The sequence below is a fragment of the Phalaenopsis equestris genome, unplaced genomic scaffold (assembly GCF_001263595.1).
Source record: "Phalaenopsis equestris unplaced genomic scaffold, ASM126359v1 Scaffold001327, whole genome shotgun sequence".
Lineage (NCBI taxonomy): Eukaryota > Viridiplantae > Streptophyta > Magnoliopsida > Asparagales > Orchidaceae > Phalaenopsis > Phalaenopsis equestris.
In genome coordinates this window covers 181207-209203 of record NW_018165766.1, presented here as the reverse complement: position 1 = coordinate 209203, position 27997 = coordinate 181207, and the positions used below count along the sequence as shown (strand labels likewise).

General features: G+C 35.0%; 1 protein-coding gene across 1 annotated transcript; it reads left to right on the top strand.

Moving 5' to 3' along the window:
• On the top strand, positions 1-27879 carry LOC110034015 (probable histone chaperone ASF1A). The gene is made up of 3 exons (XM_020738244.1): positions 1-429; positions 26671-26786; positions 27096-27879. The coding sequence occupies exons 1-3, from the start codon at positions 318-320 to the stop codon at positions 27540-27542; spliced, it is 675 nt and encodes a 224-aa protein (XP_020593903.1). The 5' UTR covers positions 1-317; the 3' UTR covers positions 27543-27879.
• The last annotated feature ends 118 nt before the right edge of the window (positions 27880-27997 follow it).

Below are 27997 nucleotides of genomic sequence, written 5' to 3'. Positions count from 1 at the left end.
ACCGACTGCTTTAGTCTATATTTTAGAAGAGCAATTCTTTGAAGTTTGGAGTGCATTCCAAAATTTCAGGATTATTAATTTTTAATCATTTTTCTGTGACTTCTGCAATCAATTTCAGAAACTTACCAGCACCTGATTCACGAGGAGCGGTAGAATTTAAAATCCAAAATCCAAGCTACCGCCTCTCCAAAAAAGATCCCTCCTTTTCCGCTTCTCCTCTTCCCGCCCTCCGATCCCATGTAATTGGCGGCGAATCTCTTCATTGACTCAGACGTTTCGACATACTCTAGGGTTTTGCCGGATCAAAGGTCTCGGTCATGAGCGCAGTGAACATAACCAACGTGGCAGTTCTTGACAATCCGGCGGCATTATTCCTCAATCCTTTCCAGTTCGAGATCTCCTATGAGTGTCTGGTGCCTCTTACGGACGGTATGAATCTCATTCGTTTTGCTTTCCTTTTCCCTTTGCTGGGTCTCTGCGCTTTCTCTTGATGCTGCGTTTTTCTATCCTGTTTGAATCGATTGGGGTGGTCTTTTAGGGCACGGTAATGCCGCTGTGCATCTTTTCCGATTCTTGGGGCTTACTTGAGCACGAGAGGTCTGTGTATCGTGTGTGAGCGAAAGAAAAATGAAATGAGAGATGGCGATGATCGATTTCAGTTGCTTTTCTTGATGCGAAATAATTTCTTTGTGTTTGATTTTGGTTTCTGCTGGCATCTTTTTCCCAACAGTGCAAGCTTGATCTCATGATGCCAACACGTATATTGGCTTGCAAGAATGCTTTCAGGTTGCCGGCAGTGCTGTCCAAATCAGTAGACACTCTTTGGATGATATGGTTATCCAATGCCTCCAGCATTGTGCATCACTCTAGGTGATTCCTTGAATGAAATAGGTTGTTAAAAAGGAAAAAAAATATGTCACTTATAAAATAATTATTTGAATGATGAATAACTTTTTAGAATATGAACATGGATAGTTACCGCATCATAGTATCTGTGGAAAAATTATGCATTTTCTTCTACTTGTATTTGAAGTTCAAACTTATTGACAAATAGATTCAGTTTCTAGAAGGAAATAAATGTAACAATTTTAACTAGTTATTTGTACGATAGATAGATTTAAGAACATTAAATTTTAAGAAAATGAATTGATAGTCATCATTCTAAAGTATGGAAAAATTATGCATTTTCATTTTTTTTGTTTTTGAAGTTCAAAATTCTTAACATGTGGATTATATTTTAAACAACAACAATAACCAGCCTTTAAACCACTAAGTGGGTTATGTTACATACATGAATCCTTTTTCTCCATTGTGTCTTATTGAGTGTCATATTTTCATTTAATTCTAATAAATTAAAATCATTTTTTATACAACAAGCCCAGATCTTTTTAGGTCTATCTCTTCCTTTCTTAACATAAGTCGAATCTAAAAATATACTCTTCTAACTTGGTCATCAGATGGTCGGCGTTTAATGTGATCAAACTATCTAAGACAACTCTCTCTAATCTTATGTCACTAAAACTACGCCAACTCTTTTACGGATATATCTGTTTCACATTTTGTCTCTAAGTGTAAATCCACTCATCCACCTAATTATTCTCATCTTAACAACACCTAACTTAGTTTTATGTTTGTAGCATGTGTGGCTAGAGGCAATCCGTTGTCGTTACTATCTATTTAATCTTTGCTATCATTCATGTTTGTTCTCTTTTTTATCCAAATTTCTCCTCTGAAATTATACTTCTCTATCTATTTTTTAATTTATCATACATAATTCTTCATCCTCGCACTTAATACTCTAGAATCTTAAGATCTTGTACTTATATTTGGCATGACTTTTTTATTAGCACACTTTTTTATTTCTTTAACCTTTGATTCTAGTTTCAAATCATCTTATGTCAATTCATCATCATAAAATATCTAACTCATCATTAATGTTTGCATTATGAGAATCACCGCTTAATAAAGATAAAATTTTCATGTCATTGCTTGGAACATTAATGGAAAAGAACTTGATTAGCCATATCTTAACGATGATACTTACATTTAAGGAGTGTGAGGCGCTATGGCTTGAAGTTGCATTGCAAGAGCACTATGTGAAACATTAGTTCACTTTGACAACATTAATTATAAATGAATTTGCCTAGCCCTTAAAATGTTATTTTCTAAATCTATTTAATTATGCTTGATTTTAAACCATTGTCATGTTACTTTGGAGCAGACAATGCATGCTTACCTTTAACTTAGCTACTTGGGGATAGGTTTATTAATCCTCATTCTATATTCATCTTTTGTTGAGTGCTACTTGAAACGTTAATCCTATTTTACGCCAATATTCTTATGAGCATATCTGATTTTTGTGATACAGATATTATTGCTTCCAAATATTTCTTAGAAGAAAAGATATTATTATGATGCATCCTTAGATTTAACCCTACTCAACTTTACAAATCCTATTATATTTTCAATTTGTGTAGATGAGGTGTTATTTCATGTTGTGGTAGTCCTTTTTTGTCTGTCTCTAGCTTTTTCCATATTTATAGTTCCTATATCTTAAATTTGGTCGTCACCATATCAAATTATCCATCTGTCTACAAAGATGCGTGAATCATAATATAAACATACATTGCTAAAACATATAACTTTAAACATCCTTTTCTTCCTATATACTTACTCAGTTTTAAATACCACCTCCTTATATTTAGTTGATATTTGATAATCATTATCATCAACATACATTGCTACTTTGCTAAGGCCGATCCATCTTGGAACTAAACTCCATTCTTATAGTTTGATTTCTAGATATTCTTCCTAATCAAAACAAGTAGGCTCGTGTTATGCTTAGGTTTCAGCTTTAGTGGTCTGTTAAACCTATCAATTGTAACTTTTGTTTATCTTCTTATATACTTTTTCTTATTTTTGTTTAGGATAGGGATATATCCCAAATGTTTTATCATTGTAAATTAGCGTAAAAACGGTTAAAATGGTGGATCATAAGGTAATTATAGAAAAGGGTTGGTAAAAGGTTTGTTGCTTACTAAATTCAATGTAAAAGAACATTAAGAGAGGTTATGGAGAAGTTTGGTACATTTTGATTGTGAATTGTACCTATTATTCCTTGAAGTTGACGTATGATTCAGATCTCTTGTTATGATAGTTAAAATCACAATCATTAATAGCTCCAAAAGAACATCAAGAGATAAAAGTGAACAAAATAAATGAGAAATGGATGATCCCGTGCATAATCCCAATTATTTTATTCAAGTTTCACTTTTTCAGCCGGTCTTTACAAACATGAGCAAAAAAAAAAAAAATCTAAATTCTTTAAAATGTCAAGATAAGCAACAAGTATATGTTAGATTTGCAGCCATAAATTTGGTTAAATCCCCAAATCTTGATAAAGGGCATGCAAGGTTTGACTAAAATGAAACATATTGTGTGGAGGTTAGAACATATCTTATCTGATTGGGCTAAAATATATCATATGGCGTGTGGAGGATAGAATATATCTTATGTTAGGCCTAATGTAACTCACATCCTTTGCAGTTACTTGGATTTATTCGTTCTCTTACAACTTTGTAATGTTAGAATATTAGCAAGGGGGAAGAGTATGCTTAGAAATCTGATGATAATTGATGACATCATGAAAGCTTACAGTACTATTGGTAGTAGGTTTGGAATATCTGTTTGTATTTGATAAAATTCTGCCCTGAATCTATGGTTTGATAAATTGATAAGTTGAGATGGCAAAAATTTCGAAGAGTTGCATATGCACAACAGAATTCTTTTTGCTATACAGAGTATATTACAGTAACAAATTTATTTTGAACTACACTTCAACATTTACTTTACTGCATAAGTTGACAGCTACAGTCATGGTTATCCTTAAGTTAGTCCTAGGATAATAACCTTTTCAGGTTTTCTATTAACATATTTCATGATGTTTTCTTACGAGAATATTAGTTTCATTTTCCCTAGCTGATATAAGGGAAAAATGGCTAAAAACTTGATATAAGGGAGAATATAAGGGAAAAATGGCTAAAAACTTGCTTTGTCCATCCCTCCCAATTGAAATTTATACCTAAACTATATAGAAAATAATTCGAAAGTACTTATTATGGAGAATTTAAAGGTTAAAATTGTTGTCTAAAATTCTCTTTAATGGTTGGTGGGCGAAGGGAGAAACCCTGGAATTCTTTGTTTCATGTTAAGTATATGAGTTTGTTGCACTCTAATTCTATGATAAGCACATTAATTCATGGTTTTTTTATTCCTTATTTACACTCCTAATATTTAACACTTGTCATCAAATTGGATGATAGTTTTCAAGTTTATTTAATATATTTTTAAATGCATTGTTGCAAAATTTTTTTGTTAAATATGCTAATGAGTTTACTTCCCATTTAAACATATGGATTGCAAGTTAACTCACTTTCTAAATTCTCTTTTATGAAATGGTTGTCCCCCTCGATATATATTTTCTTTGATCATGTTGCATTCAATTTTGTGTGATGTTGATGACAAATTTATTATTACAAACTCACAATATATCTTCATAGGTCTTTTTCATTCGCTTTTTAAACCTTATTATATAATTTCAGTGTATAAGTGTTTAAGCGAGCAACTGCTCCAAATTCAAATTTTGCACTTAACTTTGAGAAAATGGGTTATTTCTTGTTTCTCCATATTTTTGAAATTGCTCTCAATAGTGTAGAATATGGTGAAGTGAATTTTTTATCCATTGACGACTTTGCGTCAACAACAGAATAACCTTCAAATCGTAGGGTTTTTATTTCCTATGGCGAATCCTTTTTCAAGGGTTGATCTTAGATATCTAAGTGCTCTTTAAGCAGTTTAATGATGAATTTTCTTTGGTTTGTGCATAATTGTTTTTTGTGATACAATAAAAATTATGTTATGATAGGTGTGAGATTGATACTTATTTTTTTCAACTAATCTTTGATACTATCTAATGTCAACCTCTTTTCATTTTTAATTTATATTCGGTTTCTAACTTGATTTAGTTAGGGTTTCACAGATTTGCACTTAATCATTCATATTTCTATCAAAAGATCCTATCTTTATTTTTTTAGGTTGAGAGAACAATTTTTTTTTATTGTCTGCTTTTGTAACTTGGAAATATTTAAACTCGCCAAATTTTCTTATTTCAAACTCTATGATAATTTTTTTCTTATAAATATTTTTTTTATTGGCATCACATATAACAATTATATTATCATTCTAAATAATAGAAATGATTTTTTAATTTTTTTTAAAATATGACACTCAATAGGAAGCAATGCAGCAAAAGGATTCATGTAGCCGACCCCACTTAGTGAAATAAAGGTTTGTTGTTGTTGTTGTTGTTGTTTAGAATGTATCATGACGATTGAATGATCTCCTTAGCTTTGTTTATCTCCCATTTCATATATGATTTTTGTGAAATAGCTAAACGATACCTTTGTGTATTGCTCAAGACCATGTTTTGCCTTTTTTAATTTACACATCATATTTGTTTGAAGGTGTAAGATCATATGCTTGGATGTGATGACTATTAAGATGTTTAGAAGTAGACCATGTTTAAAGTTCAACTGTATCAATTGGCTATTATTTGTTTGAAACATTTGAGATTATTATCAATTCCTTGAAAAATAATGTATGTTAGGCGTTATAAAATCTTAAATTGTTTAGTGTTAATATAATCTATAAAGATAGTCTTGGTGTTGTTTAAAATATGCAGTTTGCCAAAGAAAAAAGATGCGATAAGAAAAGATGCATCATGCAAATATTTGATAGCTCTTTTAAATTGTAAAGCCTATGATTGACTTGCCCTACAATAATGAGGAACCTATCTTGGAGGTTTTAAATGCAGAATGGTTTTGTCTTTCGTAAATTTATTATTGAAAGACTTGAAAGACAGTTAAAAGCTATTAGAAATGCTAGGATGAAACCTGCAGCTAAAAATAAGCAAAAAATAATTAGAAATTCAAATAACATTTAAGCATGAGAAAAAAATTATTGAATTAAATAAAAAAGTTTCATAATTTGGTATTTTGTGTGAATGAATTATAACTTTCTGGATGGTTTAGGCATTGATCTATATTGTGTGTTGCAATGAATTTTAACTATTATATTGTTGTTATCTAACTATAACATAGAATTATAGCTAAATCTATTAGCAAAGATTTTACACCCAAAAAAATTAATAATAAAATAAAAAGAAAAAAAATCAAGAAGGCAATAAAATTAAAAGATTTCATTCTTGAAATAGTGCAAGAAGAGATAGGATTATTCTTTTTATGATATCATCCTCGGTGAACTCTAAAATGTCAGCCTTGTTTCAATTTTAAAAATTTGAGCTAATTTATAGTTCGCGGGAAAAAAAATTACTACGATCTATAGTGAAAACATGTGATTTTGAAAAGAAGTGTGGAAACTAGATTGGATTGATATTTTTCTGAATTCATGCTCAACATGAAGATTTCTGTATTGAATTTGCAACATTATTGATCTATTTCTAGAACTAAGCAAAATAGTTATGGCGGGAAGAAATCACTTATTTTTTATTCCAAAGAGTATTATATTTGAGGTTGTAGAGTCCAACTTTATTCAACCATTATAAGATTTGGTTTTGAAGGTTTCATTCATTCAAATCTAATCTTTCATACTTAACATCATATGTTGTTTTATAAGAAGAGAATAAATCAATGGTTGCAAGCTGTCGCTACATTCTTTTCCTTCAACCAAGGTTACAAGCAGAGTTAGGATTGGTGGGTAGTGGAATGATTGGAGGTTGATATTTATACTCATCGATTTCATACAATAGGAATTTCTTTGTTGGGAGGTCAATATTGAGCAACGAAGGGCTAATTGTGATATTTGGAAGCAAAATGTTTTGTATAAGAATAAATTGATGTTTTTCATAGCTGTTGGTAGCTTACCAGATGATTCAAAAGAGGAGGCAACGGATTTTCTTTATCTTTGGTGAGTATAGTTGATGGAGAAATCATGCTTAAGCTTGGAGAGGGAATGAAAGCAAATAAATTTTGTGAGATTAAAGCAAGAATAACTATTGGATGAGCAAATAATTGTAATCTTGCTTTTGTATTCAGCTAGTGGATATTTTTTTCTAATCTGTTGTGAATGCAAGAGTATCTTATCGAGCCACACAAACTTCATAAAAATTTGCATCACTGCTCTTTTATTTCTTTTATTGTAGATTATTTTCTCATTCTTGTGCGCATCACTGCTCTCAAGTGTGAATTTTTTCACAACATGATGGGCAATGAATAGTTTTTTATCATCTTGGAATAGCTGGGGCAACCATATTTCAGGATGTACCACTTAATACTGAAATCAAAATGAAGATAACTTGAGCCCTTGTTATTAGCATATGATTAATGTTACTGTTTAGTAAAATCAGTACTTTTTCTAAAAACTCCATTAAATGCTTAGAAATGCCTATAACATGTGACCACATCTACTAACTTGCAGGTTCTAAACTATATCAAAATTTAATCAAAGCTTGCAATATCTAATATCATTCAACTAAAATAAATGACCTCTGAAAAAAAAAAAAATTCCTTCATCAATGTTATGGCCTTGTGATTCCATTAATTATCTACTCTTTTGCTTGACGTTAGTTTTTGTATCTTAAATCGGGCATAGAGAGGGGTGACCCTCAGTTTACCATATAGGCAGTCTTACTCGTGATTTGTTACGCTCTATTGACCTTTCTCGCTCATGCAACACATATGCACGCTTTTCTCCTCTTATTTGTGTTTCTCATTTTCTATGCTCGTTGCATCTCCTCGGGTGTTTCCCTCATTGTTGTATTTCTATCATCTTATACACAACTCTTTTTAATGCTTGGTTTTTAAATCCCTTGTAACCCTTGTTTTACAATTATGATGGAGGCAAAGTGAGAAATCCATGCTTAAAAGGAGGCGAAACCCCCCAATCGAAAGGAAATAACTTCTATGATGGAAAGAGAGTGTGGAATATCGATCAACAAGAGAGTAAAACCAAGCATGAGCAAAGGAGCAAATCTCAATCGCCTTGTAACAAAGTATGCAACAAAAATGAGCAAGTACGGGAGGCGCCGTCGTCAAGTAGGTGAGAATGATGTCTTTGTGTGAGATCTGTGACGCTAAGGGTTGGGCCCTAGAGTGTCAAAGCCGTGCAAAGTGAGATAAGGGGAAACAAGCTTTGAAGCCTTGCAAACAGGGCACAGTTATAGCGTGGTTGAACTAGAGTTGTGCTAGAGTCAATTTGAGTTGGCTGATCTTTTGCAAGCTGGAGCATCAACTTCGACGATTGAGCAAAAGAGTGTTGTTTGTGTTTAACAAGCATGCTTGGATTCAATTAAGTATTTATGATCAACTGCATGCTTGTCTTAAACGTCACATACTATCTTTATCTTGCGATTAGAGCCTAGCACACTTGTTGAACACCAAAAAATACTCTCATGCTTTGTGTTTGATGCTAATGCTCTAGCTCACAAATGATCAACCAGTTGAAATCCACTCTGACACCAGTTTTGTTAGACCAAGCTACAACTAATGTCTCATTTGAAAGGCTTTGAAGCCCGCTCCCCATCGCCTCACTTCACAGGACTTTGATGCTCTTAGGTTTGATGCCTAGCATCATCAATCTCGCACAGAGATGCCTCCCTTGCTTGCTCGATGCCGTCTCCTTCTGTACTTTGCTCATCTCCATTGCACATCCTACTACAAATCGATTAAGATTTGTTCCTTTGCTCACGCTTGGCTTCTCTCTCTCGCCAAACAACTTCTCATGCTTTCTTTTGTTTCACGTTGAATGGGAGGTTTCGTCTCCCATAAGCACATTTTGCTTGTTTTGTCTTCTCTGTAATTGTAACACAAAAGTTACAAGGGATTGTTGGTCAACTTTTTTTTCTAAAATAATTTGGCAATTTGGCAATTTGGCTGGTGATGAAGGGATTCGGCACATGTTTACGTTGTTTGATTGTTTTGTTTATGCCATTTGATTTAATTGTTGTAAATTTAATTGAGGAGATCAGGTTGAGAAAGGAAGTATGGGGCCACCAACAAGGGATTTACGCCAAAAGAGACGGCCACCAACATGGGATTCATGCCAGAAGAGGGTCACCAACAAACTGTTTATGCCAGAAAGGGGGTCACCAACAAGAGGTTCACGCCATAATAGGGCCACCAACAAGGGATTTATGTTAGAAAAGTACCACCAACAAGGGGTTTACTTCAGAAATAGGGTCACCAACAAGGGGTTTACGTTAGAAAGGGAAGGCCACCAACGAGAGATTTATGCCAAAACATGGGGACACCAATAACGGATTTACGTCAAAAAGAGACGACTACCAACAAGAGATTTATGTCAAAATTAACCACCAACTAGGGATTTGTGCCAAAATTTAGGAACCACCAATAAGAGATTTATGCCAGAATTTGGAGACCACAAACAAGAGATTTAAGCTAGAATTTGGAGACCATCAACAAGGGATTTACATCAGAACTTAGGAACCACCAACAAGGGATTTGTTCCATAATTTAGCGACCACCAACAAAGAATTTATATCAGAATTTGGAGACAACCAACAAAGGATTTATGTTAAAATTTATGAACCACCAACAAGGGATTTACGTCAGAAAGGGACTGTCACCAATAAGGGATTTATTCCAGAATTTCGGGACCACCAATCAGGGATTTACGCCAGAATTTGGAGACCACCAACAAGAGATTTATGTCAGAACTTAGGGACCACTAAAAAGGGATTTACGCCAAAATTTAAGGACCACTAACAAGGGATTTACGTCAGAATTTTGAGACCACCAACAAGTGATTTATGTCAAAATTTAGAAACCAACAACAAGGGATTTATGTCAATTTAGGGACCACCAACAAGGGATTTAAGTTAAAATTTAGGGACCACCAACAAGGAATTTACGCCAGAATTTAGGGACCACCAACAAGGAATTTACGTCAGAACTTAGGGACCACAAACAAGGAATTTACATCAAAATTTGGGGACCACCAACAAGGGGTTTACACTAAAAGAGAAGGAGAACTGAAAAGAGTGCGGTTTTATGTCAATAAAACCAGTAAACCTCTTCTTCATGAAACGGGGGGCCTAGTGTTCATGTGGTTGGAAACCTTGGTCTGAGGATAAGGATGACGGTGTCAATAGATTGAGAAGGCTCAACCTAGCCAGCTCGAAATTTGGATTTGAAATGGTTGCTTTTTTATTGTTTTGACTTTAGAACACTTGACTTGTGTTATTTTATGGATAAGTACAAATTCGTATGAAATTAAATTATTGTTTTCTTTGTCGAGTTTGGTCATTATTTCATTTTTTGAGTTTTGAAAGTTGTTTAATTTTATGTTGTTGTCAACATTATTTTGCGTGTTCTTTAATGCATATCATTGTGTATCGTTCCTTGTTCGTTAGTATTTGCAAAACTGAATCAAGGATTCAACTTAACGACATTAATCAATCGCACAATATGGAAAAAGTAGACTTTATTGATATTCTAAAATCAGATACATCAAAACATAATCTAAATGTGCTATTCTGATGAGCATCAAATGATACATATGATTATCATATGTTTGTATAATGCGGTCCTTGCTTGTAACTTATCGGTTCTTCCTCATGTTTAGTGTTTTTATCCGTCTAAAATTGTATAGAGACTAACCCTCCTCCCAAGACATCGTACACGCTTAGAGGTGTGCTGTCTCACAACTCCAGAGGCTGTAACCCTTCAAGGTCCGGGTCAGGATGGTATCTAAAATGTGCTTTGCTATCATCCATCTTTCTGAAAGTGATGGATACTCTCCTCCGTGAAACTTATGAAATTTTGCCAGATCGGCTCCGTTTTCTTTAAGTGCTAACACTGATCCAACTGGTAGAGGTAGCCCACGGAATTCACTCGGGCTAACGACTCGTAACTCTTCCCATCATGATGTTGCACTTGCTGAGGAAGGAAACTGTGCAGAACAATCTCAGGAAATCGTGATGGTCTATATGTGGTGGGATACAATCCTCTTCTTCATAAATATTGATGATGCAGTTGTTAGACACATAATCCGTTGGTAAAATGTGTCAAGGAACCATCTTTATAATCATTTTCTTTATCATCAAGTGCATCAGATCTACCTCATCTTAGGATGCCCGGAGGATTCCCTTTCTTTTCATGAGCGTAGTTGTAGCAGCAACCACACTGAGTAGTGATCCATCCCTTACCCCGCATCCATTTCTGGGGTTCAAAATGTCTTCTTTCTTAAACGGTCTGCCTGCCTAAGTCTTTGAGGTGAAAGATACAATCAACTATGCTCATCTGTTCGTCCTTCGAGTACACATCTGTGTGCAGCTCTAGTCCTTCCAGAATGTTGACATACCTTCCACGAATTCTTTCAAAGTGCTCAAAATTCTGCTTTCGAACCCTCTGAAATTTCTCCAGTTCATCCTCTGAGATTATCTATAGCTGTCTTTGTTTAACAAATCATGGAATGTAAGGCTTGATTTCTTGCTGATCTTCTTGACTTTGTATTACCAGAACTGTGATGCGATCCTCGTGGGGCCCGATCGATGCGTATTCTGGTAAAGTAGGCTCTACCACTAGCTCTGCTTTTATCCGCTTTATTGGATGCTGGAGAATGACATCCTTTTATCCGCTGAAGCTGCCTCTTCGGTTATCCTTTTCTCCAAGTTGTCTTGCATCAGGAGCTTGCGACGCTTCATGTTGTGTCGCTGTGTTCGTGAAAATGGTACCCTCTTGGATGTGCCTGTCGGGGCCTCCTGTAACGAAGCACCGATGAGATTTCCTTCTGTTGTCATAAACATTGACTGCATCTGTACGGTCTTTACTATTGAGCTATCGGTGTTTTCTTTGCTTTTGAAGGTGAGTACAGTTTTCAGACATTCTGTTTCTTTTGAATTGATCAACTTCAACAGGTGCTCCACATAGTCCATCTTCACTGGTTCAAAGTCCAGATCGAAGTCTATGATGGCGCCTTGTGCCACTTTTTCGTCGTCAAGTGAGAGTTTGATGTCGTATCTAAAGGAGAAAATCAGCCTCCTACCCGACATTTTCCTGCAAAAGATAAGAGAAACGTCAGTATGCTAAAATTCATACCGAACATGAACAATACTTATTTATTATTAATTATTGCTTTCAAAATGATGTTCGCATTTCATTTCAAGTATGTAGACGTTAATTAGTTTCAGAGAATTTCATATTTCAATGTGAAGAGAATGTGATTTTATTTTGAAGAATTCATTTTATCATTTTCATTACATTTTATTTATTTTATTTATTGGACCCAATTACAGATAATTGTCACATCAACGTATCTCAGGATTCGCAATTGGGTCCCTCGAATCGTCACAATGCGTAGTATTTTTTTAAATATCGCCCATTGGTTGACAACATGGGCTTTTCACCCTGGCAATCTATCTGTTGGTAGGATCCTCCGGAGTAGACTTTTTCGACCACGAAGGTCCCTCTCAAGTCAGTTCAAATTTTTCTCATATCTTGCGGCGTGCAAAAATGAGTCTTCTGAGGACTAGGACTAAGTCACCGACTTTGAACATTCTTTGGCGGACCAGCTTGTCGTGGGTTTGTGTCATCTTTGCTTGGTATAATTCGTGGTTCTTCTGTGCTGCGAGTGGCTTCCCTTTGAGGCTTTCTAGTTCTTCGAGTCGGAGCTTGGTGTTCTCTTCTATCGTGATTTTGTTGGCTATGGCGATCCTGAGACAGGGTAACTGCACTTTCAAGGAAAGCATGGCCTCGGATCCATACATCAGAGCGTAGGGTGTAGACTAAGTCGGGGTCTAAACGTTGTCCTGTACACCCATAACGTCTTTAGTAACTGCTCGTGTCATCCTCTCTTATTATCATCTAATGTCTTCTTTAGGATTTGCATTAGAGTCTTGTTGGAGGCCTCTGCTAACCCGTTCGCTTTTGGGGTAGTAGATTGTGAAATATCTCCAATCTACCCATGCCTTTTGACAAAACTATTAATTTTTGTACGCTTGAACGTTGGACCGTTATTTGAAATGACACTGTGGGGAACACTAAAGTGGTAGACAATTTTAGTCTTGAAAAATTGAAGAACGCTGTGCTTCATGAATTCCCTCAACGACACAGCCTCTACCTATTTCGAAAAATAGTCTGCTGCTGCGAGTATGAATCGGTGCCCTTTAGAAGATGGAGGTTCTATCATACCCACTATATCTGCGAGTATGAATCGGTGACCACGATATGATCGTTAGGTGTAGCACATTTGGAGGTTGATGCAAGACCACTCAACGCACTTGACACTGATGACAATTTCTGGCAATTTCCATGCAATCATCCATCATTGCTGGCCAATAGTAACACGTTCTCTTGATTTTCATTTTCATTTTTGGACTTGATTGGTGGGCACCACATAATCTTACATGTACTTCTTTGACGATATCTTGTGCTTCTGATTTGCTTGAACATCTTAATCACATTTGATCGAATGATCTTTTATATAACATGCTGCCAACTAGGGCATATGATAATGCCCTCATCTTGATCTATCTTCTGGCAGTGTTCCGGTATGTAAGTGCTCAACAAACGGATGGTGCCAATCTTTTTCATCCTCGGCGACTGCCACTACCGTATCTTCATTTCCTTGTTTATGGATGATATCCATGTCGATCTGAGATAAAACTTGACATTCCTGTATCGTAACATCGATGAAATCTTTCGGAGGGCATGCAAACTCCTTATCTAGTTTGGTTAAAGTATCTGCATAAGAATTGTCACCTCGGGGAATTATGTACATCACATTGAGAATCTGTTCCAACAACTTCATTGTGTAGCGACGGTACTGTTCTAGTCTGGGCTTCAGAATCTTATACTGTCCGACTACCTGTGAATGACAAATTATGAATTTTCATAGATGACGGGGTATGTTATTTCCATTAAAATTGCTAACTCTAATTTCGTTATTCGGGCTTCGTATTCTGCCTCATTATTTTTACAAGGTTCTATCAGGTGGTAAGAGTATCTTAACATCCCTCGATCGGGTGTAAAAAGATTAGGCCGATTCCTGCTCTGTCAGGGATTACTGTCTGTGAATTTATATCTCTTCGAGCTGACGAAGCTCCGTCGAAGTATATTTCCCAATGTTGAGCATTGAGATGTAGTATGTCCATTACTTGTTCGTCAGGCAAGTCGTCATTGAGGGGAGAGTCAACTGACAATGGATGTGCTGCGAGGATGTCTGCTTAAATTTGTCCCTTGACTACACAAAAAGGTATAAAAGTTATATCGAATTGTAATAATATCATCATCTCGTCAATCTACCAGAAAGGGACGGTCTGGTCATTGCATATTGCAACAGATTAACTTTCGAGATGCCAGTGTTATCGATAATTCAAGTGTTATCGATAATTTTGTGGTCGTCATTAGTTCACCGATCGTCATTGATAATGTTATCTATCTGAGTGTTCTTTCTCCTTTTTGATTGAAGCCTCTTAATATCATCTTGTCAGTTGAAAGCTTACGGGTGTTAATGTCCAAGTAGGCTAACATTCGTAGATTCATTAAGTTAATTGATGCTCCTGGATCAACTGACACCCTAGAGAGTGTGAGTTTGTCGATGCTCACAGAAATGTAGAGGGATTTGTTGTGGTCGGCTGTCCCGAGCAACGAGTCATCATCTGTAAAAGTAACACCAGACTATTTCTTTAACGAACAAACCTCGTTCACAGAGCTGCTAGCCAACTGAGCTAAGCAAATCTCTGGGTCGAGCAAAGCCCTAACCAGAACTTCTCTCATCTCCTTTGAAATGATCAGAGCATCGTAAATGCTTAGTTTGGCTGACAACTTCCGAAGATGAGCTAGAACATTATATTTCACTCTGTTATTCTAGCCTTCGGATTCTGAACATGTGTCTCTTTCATCGGTGAAGCTGGCTCTTCATGAGCAGGTATTTGTTTTTCTTTCGTAGCTAGACCCAACAGGTTTTTGTTTTTCTTTCACAACTGGACCCATTATTGGTGGTAACACCTTTCCTCTACTCAAATATACCTATGTTATTTCTTCCATCACTTGGGTTGGGCCTGGAGGTTTCTTTTCTGGGGTGTTGGTTGGCTCTTCTGGCGTTGTGTTTGAAATCTGATAACTCTAACTCAATCGCAACTGGCAATCCTTGGAACTCAAAAACGGATGCTTCGCTATCTGAGTTGTCATACCGTATCGTAAATGTCTTCTTTAGCCATGTTAATAAGTTCATTAGGATTTGGTATAATTTGAGGATCATCGAGAGAATCAAAATTAGTATTAGATCGGTTGTTAGTTACGTAACTATAAATAGTAAGAACGTAGTCAAAATTAAAATTCTTTGCATTACGTGACCCCAGAGGGACAGAAATAATCAGACAAAGTGAATGATTTGAGGGATTTCTCTCCTAAATTCGAAACAACCAATCGTGAAAAAACATCCTCTACTCTACTCTTCGCGCTAACAATCTCTACCCTCTTGAAATTTTTTTTCTTTTTCTCTTGCGGAGGTGACTTCTCCGGTGTGCTCGACGGCGCTGGCCTGGTAGGTTGTAGGCTCTAGACGAAGGCTTGTGCTGAGGCTGCCTGAATTTGATCCAGGATTTTCTTAGAGGATCTAGTCTAGATCATGCTCCATCCAGCTTCTGTTACATAGGGGTCGATCAAAACTATGGGCCCAGCCGAAATCACATTGTCCGAACCTTTTTTCAAGTTCTTTCAGATATTTATTCGGAATTCTGATATTCTCGTTCCCATAGTTTCTCTCGAGCCATCCTTTGAAACTAAAACAATTTTCTATTGTGTGCCCGAGCAATCTGTGGTATGGGCAGTATGTGGGGGGATCCGTCTTGCCAACTTCGTCTGGTTTCTTTGGCTCTGGCAAAATGAACTCGGACTTCTTAATCAAATTTCTGAACATCTTTCCCACTGCCTCATCTTTGAAGGAGTAGACTGTTCTGTCAGTCAGCCATGGAAGGACCTTGCCCTCTGTCTGTGCGGTAAGTTTCTTGTTGGTACTGCTGGTTGTGTTGTTGACCAAACTGCTGGGTGGTTTGTGGATGTTGGTCCGTTTGCCGAGGTTGTTATACTTGAATCTGCATTGGCTGCTTGCCTTTGTCGACTACTGCTACCGTCCCAGATCTCTTTTCGAATGTCTTTGCTGGCTTCAGTTTGTCAACTTTTTCCAGAAATCCGAGTTGCATAGCCTCCTCTTGTAGGCTTGCAGCTTTACTGAGCAGCTTTTCAAATGTTTTGATTATAAATCTGCATTGGCTGCTTGCCTTTGTCAACTACTGCTACCGTCCCAGATCTCTTTTTGAATGTCTTTGCTGGCTTCGGTTTGTTAACTTTTTCCAGAAATCCGAGTTGCATAGCCTCCTCTTGTAGGCTTGCAGCTTTACTGAGCAGCTTTTCAAATATTTTGATTGTAAATCCTTTGAGTAGGAAAGCTCTCGGACCATGAATGCTCTTGAATAAGCTCTCAATTGCATACTACTCCTGCAATTGTGGATTGCACTTCATACTTAGATTCCTCCACCGCAGAATGTATTCCACTAGAGTCTCTGTCTGCTTTTGTTGCTCCACCACGAGATCACCGACGGTGATATGGTGCTGAGATCCAGCGAATCTCTTGACAAACATGTTCTCTAGCTCTGTGAATGTCTTTATTGACCCATTAAACTGTTCTGCATACCAATCAAAAGCGACCCCTGAGAGATAGCTCACAAACTGGCGGAATAATACTGCTTCGCTACCCCAGCGTTGCAGCAACTTGCTCGGAAGTGTGCAACATGCTAACTGGGGTTTCCTGTTCCATAAAATGTTTTGAATGTAGGTGGTACAAAGCCCTTTGGGTACGACACTGCATCGAATTCCTCTGGATATTGTCTATCCTTTGGAATAAATGCTCCTCCCTTGGATTGTGCCAAAGCTTCCATGACTTGTTATTCAACCATTTGTTTGATATCCTTTTCCGACATTGTGTTCTGGGTTTACTTTTTATTTCATATGCAATATGAATGATTTATGGTTGATTTACTTTTAGAGAGACTGCTTTCAGGGATTGAGGTCGACTCTAAAGTGTGGTTATAACGGTCATCATCTCATCCATTCTTTTCTCCATCCGGATGATATGTTCATCCCTTTGTCGGATGACCCTCTGTAGCTCATCATCGGCGTTCTCCTCGATGGGCGAAGGAGTTCATCTCTTTGTCGAATGGCCCTCTGTAGCTCATCATCGGTGTTCTCCTCGGTGGGCGAAGGAGCATCGCGCGACAACGCAGAGGCTTTAGTCTCAACCGCTAGGATTTCTGCGAAATCTTCATCAATATGATCTGACAAATCGCATTCTTCACCTATGATGTTCTTTTATTCTTACACAAATAAATCCATATAGCATCTGTAATGTTGAGTTTTTCTTACACACATATCACTCGATCCATATATATTTGAATATGTAGCACCTAGATTTTGCTTTTTACATTCATATCACATAATCCTTATGTATGCAAATATCTAACACCTCGGTTTTCTCTTACATACACACCATATTAACTATGCATGAAAACATATATCTTATTGTTTAAAAATCCAATTGTGGTCTCTCTTATGTAATGTGAAAAAATTGAGCGTTACGAATATATGAAGTGAGTTTTAGGTGTTAAATATGTGAATACATAAAGTATATATATATATGAGGGTTTTTGTTTATTTTGGAAATTTGAAATCTTGTATGGTGTTGATTCAAAGCTTTGTAATCATGGTAGCGAATTGATATTCATGTCTAATTCCTAAACTTTATATTCCTTCACCTTTATGCTGATTTGTTGTATACACTTGAAGTTGACGTTATATACCAAACTTTGTGGTAGCTTGTGCTTTCATGTAGGTGTTTCAACAAGTGTATGTACTTATATGAAAGTATATGAGGATCAAGCGGTATCCATGAGAATCTTGAGCTTGAATTAATGTTGATTTTGAATAGTTTAAAGAATGTTTATTTTGGACTGCACATATACTATCTCGAGAGGCTTTAAGGTGCTGATTTGGGGAGTCAAGGGTGCTGTTTGGAACTCCATAGGTGTTGAAAAGTGTTGTTTGAGGTGAAGAACTGTTGTAAGTTGTTGTACATTGCTGTTTAAGTGTTGTTTGAGTTGTAGAAGTGTTGTAAAGCTGATTTCCATTACTGTATAAGTGTTGTTTGAGTTGAAGAAGTGTCGCAAGTTGTTGTCCATTGCTGTATAACTATTGTTTGAGGTGTAGAAGTGCTGTAAGCTGCTGTTCATTGTTCAATAAGTGTTGTTTGAGGTGTACAAGTGCTGTAAAATGCTCTCCATTGTTGTATAAATGCTGTGAGAGCTGTAGGAAAACTGTAGAAATGTTGTTTGAAGTTTAAAAGTGTCGTGAGAGCTGTAGGAAAGCTGTAGAAGCGCTGTTGCAAGTTTAAAAGTGCCGTGAGAACTGCAGGAAACCTGTACAAGTGTTGTTTGAAGTTTAAAAGTGATGTGAGAGTTGTAGGAGAGATGTAGAAGTGTTGTTTGAAGTTTAGAATTGTTGTGAGTCGTTTGGGGGCTTTTAATTGTTGTAGGTGGCTGTTTGGAAGCCTTTAATCGTCGTAGGTTGCTATTTGGAGTTGGTAATTGCGGTAGGAAGCTCTAAATTTGTTGTTTGGATTTATTGACCTTTGTTTGAAATTATTGAGTGTTGTTTGGAGTTGTCGAGTGTCGTAGGGTGCTTTATAAATGTTAGTTTGGGTTTGTTTTGTGCTGTTTTTGAAGCTACCTTACATATCGATTTGGGCTGGATTTGCACTGATTTTTTGAGGGGTTTATGTAGCCTTTAAGCATTGATTTAAGCACAGTTTAGAGTTGGATTTAAGAAGCCCTTGTGCCCGCTGTTTTGGGTTTCACTTGACTATTATTTAAATACATTTACTTGCTTTTTTCCACTTTTTTGGGCTTGTTTTGCGTTGTTTTTGAAGCTACCGTACGTATCGATTTGGGCTAGATTTGCACTGATTTTTAGAGAGGTTTATGTAGCCTTTAAGCATTGATTTAAGCACGGTTTAGAGTTGGATTTAAGAAGCCCTTTTGCCCACTGTTTTGGGTTTCACTTGATTATTATTTAAACACATTTACTTGCTTTTTTCCCCTTTGGCTTTACTAGTTTTGAAAGTGGGTCGGTCTCCTCTTTTCTCTTGTGTTATTTTTCTTGTTAAAATGGTTAAGTCAGAAATGAGAATTTCTGATTTAATTATTTGGAAAACACTTAAAAATATTTGAAGATTAGTTGGAAAACACTTAATTGAGGGCAAAACACCTTAGATCACTTCAAGCTTAGGTTAGAAGCGCACTTCCTAGATTTTAAAGACACACCCTAAGTGAGAGTTCATTTACCTAATTTTCAAATGAATAATGAAACTAAACACTTGATCTTAATTCACCAATTAATTAAAACACTAAACATAATGATACACCAAGATGTGACACATTTCTTCTGTAATTAAATCAACTACTGAAATTCCCGCAATGACTTAACCTATAGTGAAACCCATTGCACTGGGATTTGAGCTTGAACATTACACTCAAATCTTCCTGGCATTTGGAGACATTTCTTAATGTCAGGTATGAATCACCGGACTACAATAAGTCTAGAGTATAGGTGGCAAGGACGATGACGACATTGCTTATGTGTGCTTAAACGAGGGATATGAAATGCGATTATTAGAATAATATCTCTTATCTCAAAGATTTTCAATGAGGGAAGAGGAAAGAACCGATGATACTATTCGCTGACTCTTGGTGGATTATTGCCCTCGACGCTTTTAGGTTGCCAGTAGTCCTAGCTCGTTTAGAGTTACTAGTCTGTGGATTATAATACTTTACAAAATATTTACAAAATAAAACAATCTCTTCTGCATGTTAAAAAGAAATCTGCTTAAAAAAATTTAAACTTTTGCACGAAAATCAAAGAATTTTTTTATGAAAACTTATAAAATTCATAATTAGTCATTTGGATCTAGGTTAAGAACTGTCTTTCATAGATTCTCGGGTTGGTAGCTCTTATTCAAGGCGGGAAGCACATAGTCCAGCTCTGAGCCCCCACCTTTATCAATATCTTACACTCAGTCCTGGTCTTCCATATGTGACTGTAAATTTTTTTTTACTTGTATTTTTCTATGACTCGTTTTCCGACTTTCTCATACTGGATGTTTCCGTTTATTTTCTGCAATTTATTTAAATTTTCTTCAAATATATTTTGTTTTATGATGTTAGTCATGCAGCGGTAGCAGAGACTCATGTACACATTTATTTTTATGCAATACAATTTTATTTATTTACTTTACAACACTTTTTTTTACTGCATTTATTTAATTTTGATGCAAAACATATACCAAAACTGAAAATTACAAAATAATTTTCAAAATTAAACAACAGTTTCAAAGAAAAATAAAAACAACGAAGCAAAACAAATTCTTTTGAATTTGTGGGAGTTTCTCGAATGCGGTAACCCACGGTTGCTAACGAGATCTTTCCAGTTTAAATGAGTTTAATAATTTGTTTAGATTAATTAAATTCAAAAGAAAATAGTGATACAACAAAGAGAGAACCGTGTTATCATAATTGGTATCGCTCTAATCAACTTTAACCCCCACATAATGCTTGAATAATAACAAAAATTGTCACTTAAACACACCTGGTAAAATCTTTTGAACTTTAAACCCTATGACTGCTATTTTGATGAAGAACTTAGAGCTAACCCCGTGGGCAGCATGATGAGGATGTACTGAAGAATAACTTCGAGAGAGCAAGCGGATCTACAACAACCTTTCCTTAGAATTAAATAACAAGTCATAGGAATTCGAGGTAGCCCGTTTAGCACAGCATAAATCCTCACCTTATCTTTAGGTATTTGCACAGTCATGTTGTATAATTTAAGCTCTAACTCATTATAGGTTCTGATGTTGTCATTCGTTACGACATAAACCCTCAGACCATTTGTATGATTGTATCATGCAAATATAAGTCCTAATTAACAATAATTGGCAAGATGAAACACTCAAATAACATCATTTCCAAAACGCAACCACCTAGTAGGATAGTTTGGGAAGTCACTGAGGGTTCTCCTCAGGATCTGTGACGTCCCATACTTTTTCCTTCTTTTGGACTCCCGAAAATAATTGTTCCTATTTGAGTCACTCCCACTTGTTTTTCCATGTTCTACCGTGAAAATCTAAACTTTGAATTCTTAAGTGACTCCCATTATTTAAGATGTAATTAACTATAGGGGTTTGCCTCTATAGAGAACTTGAAACTCAGGTAAGATAAACTCTACTTAATCTTTAAATTATGTAGGAGAACTTGTTGGTCACACATAAAATGCTCGCAGGCCAAACAGATGTCACAAATCTCTTAGTTTGCAGGATTATGTTCATCGCCGAGGTATACACTTATCTTTCGGGAAGATGTAATATTCGCAGTATCAAACACAATTATGCAAACTATTAAACTAATGAGATCCATTTGGTCTCATTTTTCGAAAAGTAAAACATACTAACTTCAAAACCAAAATTATATCTCTTATATTAAATTAAAAAGCCAAAATTATTTTCAAAATAAAAAAGTTGACCGACAGAAATTTTTGCATAATTTTAGTTAAGTCTTTGCTACGACTCTTTTTTTTAATAGGGTCAATACTTCTCAATCTACTTTTAATAAAACGCTTCGACGCAATTTGTACTATGAAATTCATTGTTATATACTTTTATTTTTCAATTTAAAGCCTTTCACAATTTTGTGAACTCAATGCAAAACACTACCTTTTTAATATACCATTTCTAGATAATAATGATACCATCAAAATTTCTAAATGTCAAATGTCCAATGATGCTATTATTACTTGGTTCAATAGTTATGAACCTTTTGAATGACCTAAGTTAAATGTGTCATGACTCAATAAAGATGACATGAGACTTTATTCTACTTATTTTTGGGAAAGTAATATGTCTAGTATTTGCATTCTTTACATTGAGATTTTCTGTCCTTAAAAGTAACCATGTTCATTGTAGTTGCACAAATTATCTCCTAAAATATTATTAGGAAAGAACTCCATCATTGATATATTTATTTCAAATAGCTATGATATAGTTAAGTATTCAAAATGACAAGCTTCAAAAATAATATTCTTACTTGGTTGCTATATAACCTTAAACTTTCCATTATCACAAAGATAATGTTTTAATATTCTATAAAATAAATATGAGATTTTTTTTATTCGACATACTTTCAAGAAAATAATCCCTCTCATATCTGCACTCTATTTTGATATATTTTATTTTTCGATGAAATATGCAAATCCAAAAAAATTATAGCATTTTGCCCAAAAATAGGATAAGTCCTTCAATATTGTCCATTATTGATCCAACACTCTAACGTAGGCTGAACAAAGTGTTTTTTTTTTCTTGGTCAACAAAATTCTCTCCAGCTTTTATCCTTCAAACTCCATAGCTACTAATATTTTGATTGCCTTCTTTTGGGTTCGAGTCACATGCTATTTTCCTTGTATTTGTGTACTCGACTAAGTTTAAAATTGCACAATTAGATATTGAAGCAGTTTTCATCTGTGCACGAGGTGTAAGCATTGGGTCTTTTTAAGTGGTAAGCCTCGTAATCATTAAATTGTGTAAAACAAGAATTATTATGTTAAATTTAAATTATGTAATAAGAAGTAACATTTTTACATTCTAACATATTAATAGGTTAAGATGTAATATATTAACATGCTTATATGGTAAAAAAAATAAAGTTTTCAATTAAGAAGTAATTTTTAAACATGTAAATTTTAAATCATAAAATAAGAATGATTATATAAAGATCAAAATATGACATAATAACTTAATAATTCAAAATAAATTTGATATAATTAATCTCTCTCATGCTTCTACTATCACACATCAAAATAAAAACATAACATGAAGCTAAGTATAGAATTTTTAAATTTAAAAGTCTCCATCAGTTTTATTACTCGACGAGCTGTCATTAGAATCATCAGCCCAACAATTTATATTTTTTCTCTTTTGTACACCATTGCATTAGTCGACCCCACGTAGTGGGATTAAGACTTTGTTGTTGTTGTTATTGTACACCATTGAATTTATGTTCTCTCATTCCTCATTTTAAATTTCAATTATCTTTCTCTTATTTAATTAATAATAATTTATAAAAATATATTTTAAATTTTAAAATAATGACTATGATAATAAAATCAGTTTTATTCCCAGTTGTGTATTACATGGGTAAGGAATATTTATTAGAGTGATTTTATTTATATTTATTTAAAGAAATCTATAGGTCTAATTACGTATGCCTCATCAGAATTTAGACGAGGTGCTCTTTGAGGTGGGCTTCACATTATGTGAGGCGCAAGCCTCTTGTAGGGTTGTCAAAAAAGCTTGTTGTTCGCGAACAACTCATGTTCAACTTGTTAAGTAGGCTCGTGCTAGATTCATTCGTTAAGGTAGCGAGCCAAACATGAACAATATTTTTTAGCTCGATTTATAAATGAGTCGAACATGAACAAATATTTGTTCGTTTGCGTTTAGTTTCTTTTGGCTCGAAATAATTAAGTTCTTAAGTAATAATATTTATTTATATCCTTTTATATTAATTTTTAATATTGCATTTAAAAAAAATGTGATATAATATATTTGGGTGGTATAAATGTAAAAAATAATGTTTGTGTTAGATATGTGAATATATAGGAATTGGCGGGTATATATTTAAATATCCAAAAAATCTGGAGAAAGAGCAATCTAATGGTCTGTGAGCCATTCGTGAGTCATGGATATTAGTTTTTTTTTTTTTCTAAGTTTTTCTGTTATATTTGTATGGTACCACATCAAAGGTGAATTTTGCTTATAGCATTTTAAGTCGTATAGCCCACGCCCACGTGGGAATTCTAGTTGTTGAGCTCAAATTCAAACCGAACTTGAGCCAGTTTGAGCAAACAAATTTGGATCGAGTTGAGTATGCATATGTTATTCATGAGTTATTTACACAATCTCATTTGAAACCAAAAAAAAAAAAAACAAAAAAACAAAAAAAAATTGAGCGAGTCAAATGTGTACAAGCTCTGGGCTCGCTCAAGCTTAGTTTGTTTTCATCACTTGCCTCATACGCGCCCATAAAGGAGCATGTCTCGTTGCAAATTTCTTAACAAGCCGCTAAACCATGCTCTTGACCAGTTAAAACGCTAGTGTAGGATACCTTATAACTTTTTTTGCTTTTGTATTCACCTTGTATGCTTATACGTACATGCACTTGCTTTGTGTAAAGAGTATTCATGACTTATTTTGTAACAAACCTATTATCTATTCACAGGCTTACTAAGACTCATAACTACTTCGTAACTTTTTATTCCTCATTAATTTTTTCATATCTCAATTCAAGGAAGATAATTGGCTGATATATTGAAGCTCATGGAATCTATTACTTGTATGGATGCCCCTTTTTTGCTTTCACAAAAGATATAAAACTTATGATCGTCTTGTTTGATACTTATGTGCTTTGGATGAAGTCATTTTCATTTAGACCGCACCTTTTTTTTTATTTCTTTATTTGAGGTAACTTCACTACTGATTCCTCTTTTTGCAAGAACGCTCACTTGCCTCCTTGCCTCTATTGTTTTCTTTGCACAACCTCACTCACCTCTTAAAGCATAACCTTTTAAATTTTGACAAGCTATTTAAGTACCATTTACCCATCGCTCTTTGAAAAGGTTTTCAACAATATATTGCTTATCCCATTCATTCGTATGTGCCATTAAATCAATTATTTTTTCCTCTGTACATTTTCATAGTCTTTACCATATTTCTCTATTTCAAGGACTTATCAAAAGCCAACAGTCATATATTAAAATGAGAGCTCTGCCTAGTCAACATGGATGATGTTTAGTTGATTTAAAGGGTTGATTGCCAAAATGTTAACATATCTTGATGGGATAAATTATTTTAACATGTTTCCCCTTGTTGCTTGATTTAATTCCATACAAAGTCCTTTATCTATGGCCATCAATCAAGGTTGTTATTTGTCATAAATGGATGTGAGTAGCGTTTTCCTTATGGTGATTTAAATAAGATTGTTTATATGAAGCAACCACTTTGTTGAGCTCTTCAGGGGGAAATCACGTAGATTTACTTGAGAATGTCATTTATGGGCTTAAATTCGTACATTGTTGGTTTGAAAATATTTGTAAAGTTATTGCCACCTTCGCAGTAGACATCCTCAAGCTTAATCGTATTGGTTGTTTATGTTGTTGATATTTTATCAAGAATGACAAAAAAGAATTTTCTTTAAGATAAATCAATTGAAAAGTTTTGATTGAATCGAAGTTGCTTAAATGGGAGCTCTCACTTTTAGAGGAAGAAGCTACAAATATTTTTGAAGAAATTACCATCTTGGATATTCATATCATTTCAAATAGAGAGAAATTCTTTGATGATCTATTTTGAAATCAAATATCGGTAGGAAAGTTGATTTATCCAACTGTAAGTAGGTTTGATATTTCACATATTGTCATAGCTGCAAGTTAGCATATATTAACTCCAAAATAGATGCATTGAGAGCATGTGTGGAACTGGGTTATATATAAATTGGAAAATTTATAAAATTTTCTTATGTAATTTAGTTAATCTAGTAATTATACCCCCCTTGATATATTTTACTTAAAAAGAATTAGACATTTGGTGACTTTGCCCAGCCTAGAAAATAATTTTGGTTACGCCATTGATTGAGAGCTTAGTTTTTGCAGGAAAGTTAAGTCTCACAGAAGAAATGTTATCATAGACTATACTAGATCTGTTGTCTAAGAAGTTTGCCACTAAGTTCATTATTGCATTGTAAAAGATTGATATTTTATAGAAGTTTTGGGACCTCATTCTTTCTCTTGATTACATGGCAAGTTGGAATTGCCTGATAATACTCAAGCTTGAGGGGATATTAAGTATATTGATTTTTTTTATATTAAGTGACTAGATGATGCTCTATTTACATAATCATCTCCTTAAGAATAAACTAACTACAGTCCTGCCATTTTTCTTATAAGGTTTTACCACTGATTAATTACAGGTGCTCCAAACTAATTCTCAATTTAAATTATTGCTAAAAGGAAAGAAAGAACCGTGGTCAATTTCTAAACAGCGAAGATTGTCAATTCTTTCTGTTACATATTTTGAGCGTCATGTGCTCTGGAAGGTTTTCATGATTCTTCGGCATTGATCCTGTCGGAGGGAATTATCATTATTAGGGGGACATATACATGCATACTACCCAATTCCTATAAATTTACATATCTAACACCTAAACTCTACTTTTTACATTTATACCACCCAAATTTTCATATCATATAAAAAATATAACTATTTTAATTTTTAAAAGTGAAATACACATTTTCATGCATAGGTAAGGTCGCATATACCTAAAATTAAAGTTTAGGTCTCAGATATGTAAACACATAAGAATTAAATTGTATGTGTGCAAATCTTCCCATTATTTAATGAATTCATTTGAACTTTGTTTTACTTCCAACACTATCTGAATTACAAACTAAAGCAAAAATCCGCATCCTTGACTCTCAGATCTAGAGTGGAAACTCATATATGTTGGCTCTGCAGAGGATGAGAAATATGACCAGCTTCTCGAGAGTGTGCTTGTCGGTCCCGTCAATGTGGGGAACTACCGGTTCGTCTTTCAGGCAATTTCTTACAAAACTAAAACCTTCTAAAATTGGGAAATTTACATATGTATCACAGAATTCTTATGTACTTACATAACTCACACCTAAACTTTCTTGTTTACATAAATAGCACTTTGTGCTCCAAAGCTAGGCATGAAAGTATGCATTTCACTTTTAAAAAATAGTATTTGTGTGTTTATATGTGATATTAAAGATTTGTGTGCTTTGTAATTATGAAAGTTTAGGTGTGAGATATGAAAATACATAAGAATTGGGTGCTTCAATTTTATCTGGAGGCTGTGACCATTTTCTTATTCTGCATTCCAGGCAGATCCGCCAGACCCTTCAAAGATCCGCGAAGAGGACATTCTTGGCGTGACAGTGCTGCTTCTGACCTGCTCCTTTGTTGGCCAGGAATTCATAAGAGTAGGATACTATGTAAACAACGATTATGATGACGAGCAACTGAGGGAAGAACCTCCCACCAAGGTTTTGATTGATCGAGTTCAACGGAACATATTGGCTGACAAACCCCGCGTCACTAAATTCCCGATCAATTTCCATCCCGACAGCAATGAAAATGGAGTCCAGCCTGCTGTAAATCCTTCGCCTGAAGCTATCAATGGCGATGAACTGGAGAATGAACCCGAGCTGGAAATGAGGATGAAGTTAGAGGCAGGAGTTCTGCCTGGGGTGCATCTTTCACTTGATGCTGACAATGGTGATGGGTACGAGACTCATCCTGTACCAGATGCGAAGAAGATAGAAGTGTAAGAACATAGCATGAATGCGAGTTTCTGTGGAAATGTGAGCCTCTTCAATTGGTGAGTTAGTTTTCTGGTGGTCTGATCAAGCTTAACTTTAACTTCTGTTTTCATAAAATAGGCAGGTTTTCTGTAAATTGAGCTTATGAAAGGAAGCTTAAAGGGGCCATTTAGGCTTATTTTTTAACTAATTGATAACTCTTTTTTATTGGGGAGAGAGTTATTGAAGGAAAATGTGAAAATGTTCCAAAAAAACACTTGGGATTTAAGTTTTGTTTTATACTTTTAGTGATATTAATCTAGTTGGATGAATTTCTTGATTGATAAAGAATAGTTTTCTTTGTTGCCGGGCATGGTTTTCTTTGTTTATGATTGTAAAGGCTATATTTAACATGTAGCCATTGAATGATATGATGGGATATTTAAACTAAAGGGTTATCTATGTTCTTATGTATTTACATATCT

What these genes read in the sequence shown, in the direction of transcription:
- LOC110034015 (XM_020738244.1), top strand. Translation starts at nt 318, where the DNA reads ATGAGCGCAGTGAACATAACCAACGTGGCAGTTCTTGACAATCCGGCG. An exon ending in TCTGGTGCCTCTTACGGACG is followed by an intron (nt 430 to 26,670) that starts GTATGAATCTCA and finishes CTTGACTCTCAG; the next exon opens with ATCTAGAGTGGAAACTCATA. An exon ending in ACTACCGGTTCGTCTTTCAG is followed by an intron (nt 26,787 to 27,095) that starts GCAATTTCTTAC and finishes TCTGCATTCCAG; the next exon opens with GCAGATCCGCCAGACCCTTC.